We start from the raw sequence: 14,799 nt of genomic DNA on the forward strand, positions 1-14,799 counted from the left end.
TCATGAGCCACCGGGGCCTCACAACACACTATCAAACACTGTAATAAGGAGAAAAGCAATGGCTAAAACAAGCAACCTCAAACTAGGAGTCCCAATTCAAAATTGTAAATGGAATGGTCCAGAATCTTCAGTGGCTTCCAGCTTAGTTTCTAGTAAGACAAGGGGGTCCCCAACCTTACACATTCATTTGCCCTGGTAGTTGAAAGTTCATTTCCCCAATTAGGAGTTTTGCCTGTAAGATACAGAGGCCCTGTGACAGACAGCTTACTGGCCCACAGACCCTAGGAGTTCCGATTAGTTGTGATGTAAATCTTAGAGGCAGGGGGTGGGGTTGGGGGGTGGAGAGGGGTTGTGGGGTTTTTTTCCCTCACTCCAGAGTAGGTTTTTGGGAATTGCAGGCCTGTGGGGAAAGAGGGAGTTAGTAGGGAGAAAAAAATGGGAGCCGAGCTTTGACCTGCCAGAGAGGAGCCCCTGCTGACACGGTCAGTCTGACCCATTGAATGTCCTGAATACGATAAATGCCGCTTTATCCTGCCTTGAAAGGCAAGAGATAGCTCAGTCTAAATGCCCGGGCATGCTTAAATAGGCGACTCAGGGTGTTTGAGTTGAGCGTGTTTGAAATCTGAGCCCTCTGACAGCCTGGGAGCTGCCACAGGTCACCTGCCTTGCTCCGTGGGGACAAGCCCAGGTCTCACAAGAAATTGTCCATAGACGAATTGTAGTACAAATTCCTTTCTTTGTTGGTTGGCCTCTTTCACTAGACCATGGCCTATAAAATTTTGTAAAAACAATTCTTAAATATTATTTGAAAGGGCAAATGGCCCACACTGAAAGGTTTGACAGTTTGACATACAGTGCGTGGTTTTGATAGCTCGGAAACTGAAAAGTGTGGCCAAGATTCTCCTCTGGCTTGCTAGAAGCCTGGTGTTTGTCTTTCTTTTCTCTCTCTCTTTCTTTCATTCTTTCTTTCTCTTTCTTTCTTTCTTTCCTTCCTTCCTTAATAATTTCCTTCCTTCCTTCTTTCCTTCCTTCTTTTCTAAATAACATTTTGTTGCTATACAGAGTTCCTTTTGCTCCTTGAAATCTAACAGGCAATGAATCTGCTTCAGTGATCTTAAATCCTTTTAGACTAATTTGTGAGGGAGCAGAGAAAGAGCCAGCATATCCACAAGTACAGAACCGGGTATGGCCAATTAGCAGCTATTTGGGCTCATCATAGTAAAGCAGGCCGATCTAGGTAGAGAGTTCTGACAGTACTGGATCCTATACCAGAGGGGGGGGGGAGAGGAGAATGAGAGAGAGAGAGAGAGAGAGAGAGAATGAGAGAGAGAGAGAGAGGAGCCTAGAGAGTCACATCAGTCAGTTGAAGGAGGGATTTGAGTTAGCTGGGTCTCATCAGAACCCAGGAAGTTGCAGGGAGTGGATTTCTGCATCCCTCTGTTCCCTATGTGGAGCCTTGAGCACAGGGTACCCACCCAACACTCCCTCCACATTGCCAAAGGCCATTTCCAGGAGCCTCTGGCCCCTCAGTCACTGGCCTACTAGTTAATTGCCACACGGTCTTCATGACACATGGGCAGATGATATGACATTTTCGGTTTCTGTCACTAGCAAACGCCACAACGTTGCTTGCACTAGTTGCTAAGAAGCTGTCAGAAACCATTAGCAGTTGGCTAAAGTCGCCCTATGGCATTTCCTCATAGCATCAGCAAAACGAGCATAAATCACCCACTGGAGCCTACTGCTATCCTAATGAGGCTGTAAGCTTGTTTATGGACTAGCATCATTTTTATGATTATTTCCACCTTTTCAGTTTGCCTTCATTTGGCGGCAGGAGAAGTCAGCTCCAGGAATGAAGTCACTGCTGACATTTTACAAATGTGCTTCAGAGCGGCTGCCTGCTGCCGTGTGGTTGGCCAGCGGTCCACCAAGTTTGTGTAGTGATCTTAAAAAAAAATAAGAAGAAATTTTTTAAAAAATTAAGAAAGGAAATAAATCCTCTGGAGACCGCATAGAGAGGTGACTGTATCAAATTGCAGAGTGAATGGAAATGTTAAAGGTACAATTGACCATTTAGTCTCTCCTCTAAGGTCCAGACGTTCTGAGATCAATTTTCAATTTTCGAAAGTGGAAGAGGTTAAACAATTTATTAAAATCTATGAAAGTGTTTGCTTTTAGAATCGTCTGTTTTATTATGCTCTTCTCCTTCTCCATCTTCTCCATTTCCCTCACTGTGTCGGGAAGGCCCAGGGTTTATTGTTTTAGTCTTCTCTGAACATGCACCAGTATTTACACTGGATTGAAAGCATTTGCTTCCAATGAAAATCTTGTCTTAGATTACAACCCAGCAGTGTCATTTCCCTCCCAGATGGGAGTAAAGTAGCTGTATTTGCCTAAAAACAGTAGGAAGAACAAACTGTGCATTAAGCCAAGGCTGTTTTTGGCTTGAGCTAATGATGTAATGGAAACCTTTTATTCGGAAGAGGTCACTGCCAGGGACCGAAGGGGGTGATCTGGCTCCTGCTTGAAGGGTTTCTCCATTGTATCTACATAAGTCTTCACTTAAAAAATTCTGTTCCTAATGCTTCTGCTTTCATACAGCAGAAATAAACAGGAAAGGTTCTGGTGAGTGTTACACATGGAATGCAGAAAGCCTTCCTCTCCTAATGGAGTATATAATTCAGGTGCCCTCAAGGCAGGCTTTCAGGAATTCTTTTGCCTGAGGTAATGGGAAGCTAAGGCTGCTTTAAGGCCTTGATTATCTATTGATGCACAAAGCTGGAAAAAAAAAAGTCATCTCCACTGGATTATAGTAGATATTTCCATAAATTATCAATGAATTCTCTTCTAGGCTGGCACTAGGCATTGCTTGCTAAATTAATCTGAAGGGGTTTGAGATGGATAAAAAGGCTATTTTTATTTTATTTTATTTTTTAAGGAGGAAAACAATCCTGGAAGTCGGGGGGGGGCAGTATTGTTAGGTTTGAGGCTTTTCATTTTTAATCAATGATCCAGTAATATGTTTCTTTCCTTTATCTTGTGCATATTGAGAGTGGCTTGGCCCATTGCAATTTTAAATGCAGTAGAGTTATTTTCTTTTCTCATGTTTCTTTAATGAATTGTTATTTTATATGGTGAATTGCTTCTCTGTATAAAAAGCCTCTTTAAGTACTGGACTTTCAAAGAATTTATTAGGCAAATCCAAAGAGACTTCTCATAAAGCACTCAGTTATACAAATAAAGAATGGGGTAGGGTGATAGACAATTGATTTGGGGAAGTAGGTATTAGAGCTCAACACCTCCTTGTCCAGTCACATGACCTTAAGCCAGTCAGGAAACACTGGACTTGATGTATAATGGCTTTGAAGTTGGGTTGTAGGGGGTGTCTTTGTAACCTTTTTCTGTGAGAACCCAAGCTATGATTCTGGGGGGAACTTTCTCAACATATATAGATTTTTTAAAAAAATGAACTTATGGATTTTAAATGAATAAATTTTAATCTCAGAGAAGTTCTGCACAAGTTTTGCATCCATGTCCTTACTGTAACAGTTAAGAAAAATGTTGAAATTAGTCTATTCCTCAAGCTGCAAAGTTTTCAGCTTTAGCTCAGTCCAACTGAATCAAAAGTAGTGTAAGAACATATTGAAGGGTTCACTTTTCTTATTTTTGGAGGGCATGGTGTAGCTTCTGCAGGAGCTGCTAAGAACAATAGCTACTCTAGGTTAGACTGGAATACTGGGATCAAAATGGAAATTCTTTCATATGTAGGACCTTAGGGGTAGGGATGAAAAATAGAGAAGTTTATGAAGCCATGCAAATGAATCTGAGGTTAGTTCCAATGTGTAGACGCCAGAAAACATCTTACCCAAATTTTTGGTTTCTTAGGGCATGTAGACTGTTCTCCAATGGAGTGTTTAGCCATTGGAGAAGTGCTCTATGGTGTGTTGTTATCACATTTCCAAGCCTGGCTGTAGTGGTTATTCTTTCTGGGACACAATGAACCAGTCCCTGTCTAGTCTCCCTCTAATAGTGGGGGCCCAGGTAGCTGTTGGAGGAGGATGTTTAACAGAGCTTAGTTACTTAGTAATGGTAAAATTAGTCTGCTGCATTAGTCGAATCCATTGTTTGACTTTGGTGTCAAGACAAAAAAAATGCCTCCTTATTTTGGACATTGTAATAATATGGGTGGAAATTTCACTTTTTTTCTTATAAAAATGGCATTGTAAAAGGAATACTACACTTTAAAGTTTATTGTATCATAGAGCCAAAATATTTTCAAGGAGAAACAATCTAAATCTTACAGCAAAATCGGCAGAAAAATACAGGATCCAAGGTAGAGGAATATGTTACCAGTTAACTTTCTGTGAGAAAAATTAAAATCTAGAAGACATTTTTGAACCTGCTTGGATTTTTAGTCTCATCTATTCTAACTTACTGTTCATTTTAACATTGCTTTCTTTTATTTAAATAGCAGTTGTTTTCTAATGAAAGAATTATGCAAGAGGGTTTCCCTTTACTAAACCTGATATTCTTCCTACTATAAAAAATTACATTTTACCTGAAGTATGCCTTTGACAAACTGTTTATATGTTGGCTTGCCTACCCAATCCTTGTTTAGTCTTAAGATAGACCACTGGTGGAAATAGTTGATATCTTAAATAAAACTCACAAGTTGCCATCAACGACTATATGTGGATTTGAAATATCCAGGCAGTGACCATAACATCAGTAATAACTGCCACCATGTTTAACTCCCCAATTAGAGGTACACTTCCCATAACTCCTATATACAAAGTAATTACCATGGCAACAAAGCCACTAAAGAAATTGGCTATTTTCCCCCTTTGACCTTTAGTACTGTTCTTTGGAAAAAGCTCTTTAGACGTGATTACTTTTGAGCCTAGGCCTTGTTCTTTCTCTGTCTTGGAAAAAAAAGGAAAAGAAAAAGTACCAAAGAAACTATGAATCTTTTAAATTGCTCTTTTGGTTTTGTTTATATCCAAAGGCATTCTATTTGAATAAAGCATGTCAAGGTAGCATCAGTCAAAATTTGATTCACTATGTTTGCAGGTGATGGCTTGGACAACAGTGTAGCTTCCCCCAGCACAGGTGACGATGATGACCCTGATAAGGACAAAAAGCGTCACAAAAAGCGTGGCATCTTTCCCAAAGTAGCCACAAATATCATGAGGGCGTGGCTGTTCCAGCATCTAACAGTAAGTGGACTCTAAATGACATATGTAAACTAAATATGGGCGATGAACCAGTTTTGATAGAGGAAAAAAAATGATCCCTCTCAACTTGGAATATTTCATAAATCACTGTGTTCCCACAGCTTTTACCAAAGTGTTAGCACTGTTTCCTAGGTATTTATAACCCCGAATGAGGAATTCCATTTGAAATTCACTATTGCAACTTGGTTAACTTTCATAAATTTTAAGGCTTAGGAGCTCATATGCACTGGTGATGTTAAGTGTGAAATATGAATAATGTTGCTTTTCTAAGTGTAATTGTGAAGTACTTAGAGCCAGGTCTCTCTGTGAAGAAAGTGAGATCCACCCCAGAGAGACAGAAATGAGCTATAATCAATGCCCTAGTCAACCTTTATGGTGGATGGTCCACAAAAATTTAAATCATGTTGCAATGCCTAGACAATCACATAATTTGCTGTTAAAGTGGCTTGAATATACCAGCTTCCATGACAAAACATTCATGAGTCAGAACTCCCCAGTGAAAGTTGTCCCTGCATTCAGAACTGTAAAGGAAAACAGCAATCTACAGTCAGTGCTTCCTGTGTAGTCCCCTGTGTCTTTTCAAGCAGAGTCACAGTTTATATTGTCTGTGTGAGTATTGCTGTTTTCACTGCAGGAATTCTCCTGGAGATGTGAGAAAGTGGAGATGTGGGGTTTTAGGCCACCAGGGGATTTGTTTTGTTTGGTTATTGTTCTGAATGAATTTCATGTTCAAAATATTTATAATCATAATATTTTGGTGGATATTTTTGTAAGTACATATGGATTAAATGACATCTAAGGAGATGAAGCCAACATTAAAACTTATGGGTAAAATAATATTTAAAACATCAGCAAAATTGTTGACCAGGGGAAAGGGGATGAATTTAGACGGGTTGTACAACATAGATGAATGGAGGTTAAAAACTCTTTTAACTTCATTTTTTCATATCAGGAACAAATCTTTTATGTTACTATTTGTAGCATAGATTTTTCTTCCTGAAGTCATTTACCCCTTAAATATCAAGGTTAATTGTACATCATCACAACCAAGTCTGGGGGCTAATGGCTTTCACCCTTTGTGCACTTTTCAAGCTCTGTTCCTCAGTTAGTTGTTCTTGTTCAAAGAAGACAAACTCAGGGGATAGCTGAAGGCCCCTTGGTTTCAGATCCTCTGGATAGGGGCTCTGCCTCCAACGACACTTAGAGAATAAATTATCTGTATTTCCTAGTGTTGGGGAATAAGATAAAACCTTAGACTAATAGGAATTGCTCAAAAATAGTTACTTCCTTCCTTTTCTTCTTACCATGATTCCAAATGCTCCCTAGATGGTACTGGTCATTGTTATTTAAATGTTAGGAGTTGGTTAATGCTGGAAATTAGTTAAAGATTCAGGTTGTTTTAGCTGTTAGGATTTCAACATGATGTCTGGTTTCCCTAAAGCCTGATGCAAGTACCATTCCTTATTGGACACTTGTTGCATGCAGGTAGATGTTCTGAGATATGCCTTGTGCAGGTTTCTTGTTGAAGAACATCAACCACTACTGAAGTAGAGGCCTAGTGTGCCTGATTTACAGGGTGTAAAATAAGTGTGACTTCTAGAGAAAAAAAGTGACAATTATTCAGAGGTGCTCATGTAAGGATTCTGATAAATCTATCATCAGAGATAACCAGCTGACCTTCTCTGGAGTAAGGCAAAAGAGGCAAGATGGAACTGAACTCACAACCAAACTATTTCTATTGTTTACCCTACTAGGAAAAGTGAATAGATTTTCTTAGTCTACCAAGGAGCTTTGGCTTGACTTGAAGCTGAGGTGTCCCTGAATAGAATAGAAGCAAATAACAGTTTAGACAGAATCAGGAAAGATAGAAGCAAGGTATTTTATTCACCTGCCAACTTTTCTTGGCCATAGGCTTGTGAAGAACCTTGCAGAGAGCTATAGTACCTTTTTATAAAAATAAACTAAAAACAAAAAATAGCCTTTCTAATAATCAGTGTGGTTTTGTCCACATTTCTATGCTTCTGTGGGTAAGGATTACTTGGGTGATTGTAGTAGACATCATTCATGAGCTGCCTGATTTGCCTTTGGTTGTAGGGTCTCTCCTGGCTTATGTTACTATCCTGAAGGGGAAAGTGCTTCCTCCTGTCTCTCTGGCTTTCTATAAGTGTTTATCCAAGTTACCCTTTGGTTTGCATTGAGTGTTTCCAACGCCTTTATCCATCCTAATACCATCTGCTCATTCAGAAATACTGAGCAATGATAATAGTCACTAAAAAGCTAATCACTCTCATAACATCATTGAAGAGCAAAGAGAAGAGACATGAGAATTTCTCCTCAATGAAAAAGATTCCTTCTCTTCTCTAGTGTCAAGAAACAAATATATTTCCATTTACAAGGAACACCCTTCTTGTTATTTTTCTTGAAGGAATGCTTGAACTGCTCAGATGTACTTTTGGACAGGAGCTAATTCCAATAAACTCTATGGAAAAAAAAAAGAGCTGTGGGATTGAAAGGGAGTTTTGTTGTTTTTCCAAGTGTAACTACTGACATAGTAGTAGTCATCCTTTAGTAACTTTACTTTAGGGTCTGAGAGATTCTTCAGGGACACACATTTCATTAGGAAGACTATGTACGCATGTTAAATGATCACATTATTGCTATGTGATTAATGCAATTTATCTAGAAAATCCTTTCCAAATCTTACTTGATATAAAAGAGCAATTGAAACTCTGGCTAATTAAAACAATAGCAACAACAATTTATTAGCAAATTATAAGTGAATCTTTTTAAAATGCCCAACGGCACAAAGTCTCATACACCTTATTGAAAGCAAATTGCTATTTTTTTGCTTTTGAAAAAAATGGATCAATCTTTTCATTGAAAAACCTTCTCTTAAAGGCCTTTTAAGTATTAGTGTGTCAGAGGAGTAAAATAGGATGTGAATAAAAACTGTTCTGGGTTTCCAACCCAAGCTGCATGAGAAAAAGAAAAAAAAAAGAAAAGGCGCTACCCTGAAGTTTTCCCTAGGTAGACTTAATCAGTAGCACATTTTACTACTCCAAAGAGAGAACTAAAGGCTTGTTCTTGGACTCAATCTCTAGCAAGCTGAACTGCGCAGACCTCCTGTATAATGAAAATAATAAAAGAAAAGGAAACAAAGTTTTAAACTTTGGTGATTATGGAGTAAAAGGGAATTTCAGTGTGGTAGATTTCCCAGTTTAGATTTAGCTGAACATTTGCCAGTCTTGATAAGTAGAAAAGGTTTCTTAAGTGAAACGATTCCCTACAATTGAAAAGAATGACTGACATGATTTAGATAATAAGAGAAAATTAGAAAGGAAATAAAAAGCATTTATTAATAGAAGTGCTTGCATTCATTTGAAGATTAATTATTGCAAACAATTACTAAGTACTTAATATTTGTCTGTGAGTCACAGCCAATTCAAGGACTGATGTCATATCAGAGTATTTTTTTTGTAATTCTTCTCCTTCTTGAGGATATTGGATGTTTTTCCAACAATAAATAGCATCCCATATCATAATGCTTAAACTAGAAGTATTTCGCAGATTACCAGTTGTGTTGTAAAGGTATATACCCAAGGGCCTCCTGAAAATAAGAAAAAAGTAACATATATAATGTTCAAGGTTAAAATCAAGGGTTCTTTTTCTTTTTGTTTGCCTACCCTCTCATATTTAAGTTTTAAATATAATCTAAATAGAAAAGTGGTTAATGTAGTTCTTATTTAAAGATACAGTGACTGTTTTTTTTCCTGCACAAAATGGGTTGTATGTCCCAGGTACCCTGAAAGTTAGGGAGAATGGAAGTATTTGAAACAAATCCTGTCAGCTTTTGCTGAAAAGAGCAATCCAGGTTCACTATCTGGCATTGACCACTAAAGTAGCGATCTTATAATTTCACTAGGAAAGATGATCCCTTAGGTGAACTGATTTTTCTATTCACATTCTGACCCTCCATCTTTTCACTGATGTTGTATATTTGGGTTAAACTTTACAATGGAGATAAACTTTGTTTTTAAGTCAGATTATTTGTTGTATGGTTTTATTTTCTTTTATTTCACTATTGATGTGTGTGAACTTCTAGCATGGAAAATATTTTTGTATGCGGGTGGCCAAATTTATGCCAGCAATTTCTGATTTTTAGGACTTTTGCCTTATTATGGATAATGCCAATATGAAAGGCTAGAGAATCTTCCAGGTTGAGAAAGGCGTTTCCATAGATACACTATTAGATGAAAAGCGCCCTGCGGGTCTGCCACTCTAAGGATGGAGTAAATGGAATTGAATTGGGAATTGAATGTTCTAGAAGAGACAGATGTTGCTTCATTGGTTTTGCTTTTGGTAACAAGATTTGTTGGAGACATTTTAGTGTCATATCTCTGCTTGCAAGCTTACAGCAATTACCCTTTAAATCATAGTTTATTGTTGCATGAAAAAGGTATTCCTAATTGGTATTCAGGTAATCCATTTTGTTGATCAAGGTGAGTGAAAGGTCAAAAGACAAAAGAACCTGTAGGTAGCCATATATGTAGACAGTAGATGGTGTTTTCTTCTCATGGATTGCTTCCTTTCTCCAGCTACCTGTTCTGAAAGAAGTGGGACACTCGAGAGGAATTGAGTGGGGAAAGATCAACTACATAGATGGATGAATTCTTGCCTAAAATACCAGCCAGGGTAATACAAAGCTTTTGAGAAAGACAATCCCTTTTAAAGACTAGACCTAATCCACCTTCCATTTCAAGTGTCTGGGCCAAGGGAAGTGGTTTTTAGACAATAAGCAGGAATTCTTTTGTTGTTGTTTTGGCATTGTCATAGCACCTAACCCAGGGCCTTCTTATGCAGGCCTGAGTAGGCACTTTATCACTGAGTTACATCCCTAGCCTGCCAGGTAACTTTGAGTCATTCTCTACTTTGTGTTTCCTGCAAATATACCATTAAATTAAAATACTTGGGAATTTATAGGAAGGAATGAAATTGTTTTCCTTTCAGATGTTCATATACAACATTTTATATGATCTCTTTTCAATATATAAGAAGAATATCTTTGTAGAGATTTTCTTCTCCTTATAAATAATTGTCCTTTACCATCTCCTCTGACCAAAGCTATGTTTTGCTGAAAGTAACTCAGGCTTGAATGAAAAAACTCTCTTAATCTTAAGTGATCTCTGCTACTTTGAAGATAGTATATTTCAATTCTGATTACATCAGGACTCTGGTTATTTCTCACTCAATTGGGAATCATCTGTTTTCAGAGAGAACTGGAATAGATTATCTTATTTACTTGAAGGAATATGGGAATGCTCTAATTCTTCTACGATATGCTCTACAAACTCTAATCATGATGCGGGTGGCTTCCAGATTCTGGGGCAACTGCCTTCTTTTTCTTAGCTAGTTATTGAAATCCTAATGGAATGGGTGATGAATTTTCTTAGGTCAGGTAAACTGAAAAGGCTACAGCTGGAATTCTTCACCCAGAAGAATCAGAGTTAATACTAATGATTATTGTGAATTAGAAGATCAAAGGGGAAAGCATCAGCCTGTTCTCCAAGTTGTTGCCCCAGAGGCCATTAGTGACCTGGCAAAGCTCTCTCTCATCCTTCCCTACATCCATCCCATTGGCCCAACCTTTCTCCCCCACTCCTGGCTATGCACCTCTGACCTGGGGGTAATTACCATCCATTGAAGAAGAGGCAGACTGGGGAAAACAATCGAAAGTAAAAACACAAGCCCAACTTTAAAATTGCCCATTGATCCAGGTACATAGTACTCAAACAAAAGGGCTCTGGTAGGGACTCTAAGTTAATTTCTGTTTGTGATTGTAATTCTTGTGCTTAGTGAAATTAGATGTTTATTAACTTCATCGGTGGTTAGTGCTTTTCTATGGAACTTTCATAGAGTTATTATAAATTCTGGCAATTATTATAAAAATGTTCCTTCTGTTTCCAAAGCTAAGGAAAAAAAACAATCATTTGTTTCTTGATATATTGTTTTCTTTTTAATTGTTGTTTTTTCACTAGGAACTAGGGCCATTAGGCAAGTGCTCTGCCACTGAGCTACAGCACTGGCCCTTCTGATTGCCTCTTAATTGGATTAATTAAATAAAAGATTAAGTTCAAAACAAAAGTGGCCACCTAAGCAGGATTTATTAGGTTGATGGTTCCTTTGCACATGATTGTTTGAACACTAGCCAGACATTTATACTTCAAAGCATATATCAACATCATGTGTTCTTTTTATTCCAATTAGTGACAATATGTTCTCCAGGATAATATACCAAACTTGTTCAATGAATATGCAACTGCTCATCCTCAGATAACAATTGGGTACATGTATATGTGTGGCTACATGGGTTTTTTTAAAGAGAAATTTAAGCCAACTTTTAGGAATTTTGTATTAGATGAATCACTTTACATTCTTCACGTTTAAGACCCTTAGCCATCAGGTGATGGCACACAGCTGTCATCCCAGCAGTTGGGACACAGAGGCAGAACTGAAGAGTTCAAGGTCAGCCTGGGCAACTTAGATAAATTGAAACCCTGTTTGAGACAAACAGATAAGCAGACAAACAAAATGAAAGAAAGAAAAAAAGGAAGAAGGATGGAGAGGAAGAAAGGAAGGAAAGAAAAAAGGAAGGAGAAAAGGAAGGAAGGAAGGGAGGAAGGAAAGAAGGCAAGAAGGGAAGGAGGAGAATGAGGGAGGGAGGAAAGAAGGAAGGAAAAGATTCCAAGAAGCTATTTTGTTTGAAGCATGGAGTTAAGTTTAACTGAGGTAAACTCAAGTGTGCATGCATACATACATATTTATATGTGTAAAGATGATAAAAAAATAGAGAAAGAGAGCTAGTATCTTAAGCATGCCACTGGTAAGATGGCGGTTTAGCCCATGTCTGCCATCTTGGTCTTGTTCTGCCATCTTCTCTGTTACAGAGTATGACCTTGGGTTTCAGAGGGATGGGTCTTCTTTCTGTTTCCTGGCAGATTGCAGGAGAAGTTGATAAACTAAAACCTGTGTAACAATGAAATGAGGGCAGGGGGCTACAAGAGAACAAGGAAATAAGGATAGGACAGTAAATCTGTGACATCATAACCTTAGAAGAATCTGATGGTTTTACTTTAAAAAGGTCAAGTAAAAATTTAGTGTTCTCTTTTGTGTTTGTCAGTAGAAGTAATTCTAGATGTCATGGAATTTAGGATGGTATGTGGGGGCTAACATACCATCCTATCTCAGTCTTTCTTACTCAGGTGTGTATATGACTATGACTGTGTGTGTATTGGTATTCTTATATACTGGCATATAAACATTGTTCTGTATGACAAACTTCTTTAAAGCACTTCCTTCACTACTAGTCCTAAAACCAATCTGTTTTAGTTTTTTTAATCTCTTAAATAAGACATTAGGGCTCAATTTTTTTTCTATCTCTGCTTATGTCAATCCATGTCAGAGGACAATGAAATAATTGACCTCTATAAGAGACTGTATTGCTCAGGCACAAAACCCTGACCAATGCTTACTTAGGATACACAGACTTCCATGAGGTTGCAAAAATTATTTGATTGGTTCTCTAAGGTAGCAGGGTGACTGATTCTATAGCTTCACATCACAGCGGTTATAGGAGACCGGGTTCTGGTGTTTTGGTGTTGCTCGAACCTGACTCTCTGTTTGTAGAGCCCTGAGTATAGTAAAGTGCACATATTTAGTGGGCTTGATGCTCACTGCAGGCTCTCAGATAGGACACCTTTGTCTTGCTGGACCAATGGGGAGTCTCTGGTGAAAAAATGTAGTGGAAGGGTTATGTCAGGATTTTTTTTTTTTTGCCTTAACATTTAAAAGACCTTTCTGTCTATGTTTTATCTAGGCTCTGAAAAATGTCTTCTCCTGGCAAATTATATTCCAGTGAACATAGCTACCAATATTTGTCTAAAGACAGGTTAGACCTGAAATGACCTGATGTTAATAAATGTTAACAGCAAATTAGATACCAATGACTTGGCCCTATATTATTTGCAATATTCGGTAATGGTGAATTTTTGTATGTACTTGAACTGTGATGTCCAATGTGCATTATGTCTTCATAAAAAAGGCAATATGTATGAACTTGAACTTCATAAAAGTCTTTGTTTTTCAGTTCTTAATATTCTGTGGTCAGTTTTTTTTTTACTTGGTTTTCAATCCACTTTGTTGCTAGCATCCTGCTAGCCCCCAAATGCTCTCATTTGTCCTGACTCAATGACCCTGAGAATCTGGTATCTTAGAAGTTCTTGAGAAGTCCAGAGGCCAGGAGAGCTCATTTATTCTCATGAACATTCATCCTAAATGAGATCACAAAGGTTGTTCCTAAGTATAGTTTACAGAAATTTAGGAATAATTTTTATCTATTATGGAAAAGAAAAGTCAGCCTGCAAACTTCATCGGGAAGGAAATCCACAAAAATGACTTCATTTTCAAAAGAAATAAGATTATCTCCTCCCTCCGTCATGTTACTTTGCTCCACTATTGTGAAATTGCATCATTTTGTTCCTTTAGCAACCAAAGAAAAAAACTGATGAAAAGGCCAAATGAACTGATAGTATGTATCTCTGTGATGCTTTGAAGCTTACTGTTTTCATGTAATCATGAATCTGAAGATAATCCTGCAAGGAAGATGGGATGATTTTCTCAAAATCAAAATCAAGGAACTGGTTGTACTCGAACCAGGATCTACTGACTTGTATTTTCATGTGGTTTCTACTAAGTTTCCTCTCAAATATATAGACACAATCACATTCTATTGTGGGCATTCAAAGGTCTAATTATAATCTCATTCCACAGCTAATTAGTATTTTTTACTGTAAAAGCATGAGCCAAAGTGTTTGGCATAAAACTTGATAATGGTGGGGCACTGGTGTCTCATGCCTGTTACCCTAGCTACTCAAGAAGCTGAGATTTGAGAATTATGGTTGGAAACCATTTTGGGTAGGAAAGTCCCCAAGACCCATCTTAGGTTAACTACCAAAAAGCTAGAAATGAAGCTCCAGCCTTGAATGAAAAAGCTAAAGAACAACACCCAGGCCCTGAGTTCAATCCCCAGTATAGGCAAAAACAAAACCAACCAAACAAAATATTTTATTCCTGGTTACCAGTAAGGGTCCAGGATAGGTCTTTGATTAGATGTATCTCTCCATACTAAAAGACAAAAGGTCAACTACTGATAGTTCATGACAACCTTTACCATTTCTGAACTGTTAGAAGTTCAGATTTTAAGCACCTTTCAACTGCTCCTCCTTCCTTACAGAAATGTGCACATCTCTACCTATGTCTGTTATTAATTATATCTGATAGTGTTTGGGGGGTGGAGAATCTCTCCTTATGCAAATTCTAACTAAAACTCCTAAGGCAGAATTTAGTTTTTTACAGATATATATGTATATATGTATATGTATATTTGTGTGTATGTATAGTATATAATATATATAAAATATATAATCTAATATGTTAAATATAATATTATATATATTGGTCTGTCATGTGGCCAGGACATCAAAGAGCTATGTCTTGTTTTATTTTATGG

The 14,799-nt window shown here is 37.7% G+C and overlaps 1 protein-coding gene across 4 annotated transcripts in view; it reads left to right on the forward strand.

Moving 5' to 3' along the window:
- Nucleotides 1-14,799, forward strand: part of Meis1 (Meis homeobox 1) — a 146,152-nt gene that overhangs the window by 77,933 nt on the left and 53,420 nt on the right. For all 4 annotated transcript variants that reach the window (XM_013022570.1, XM_013022568.1, XM_013022567.1 and 1 more), the window contains one exon: nucleotides 5,071-5,216. In XM_013022570.1, coding sequence (XP_012878024.1) covers nucleotides 5,071-5,216 — 146 coding nt within the window. The remainder of the gene's footprint in view (nucleotides 1-5,070; nucleotides 5,217-14,799) is intronic.

This window comes from Dipodomys ordii, unplaced genomic scaffold (assembly GCF_000151885.1).
Source record: "Dipodomys ordii isolate 6190 unplaced genomic scaffold, Dord_2.0 Scaffold63, whole genome shotgun sequence".
NCBI classification, from domain to species: Eukaryota; Metazoa; Chordata; class Mammalia; order Rodentia; family Heteromyidae; genus Dipodomys; species Dipodomys ordii.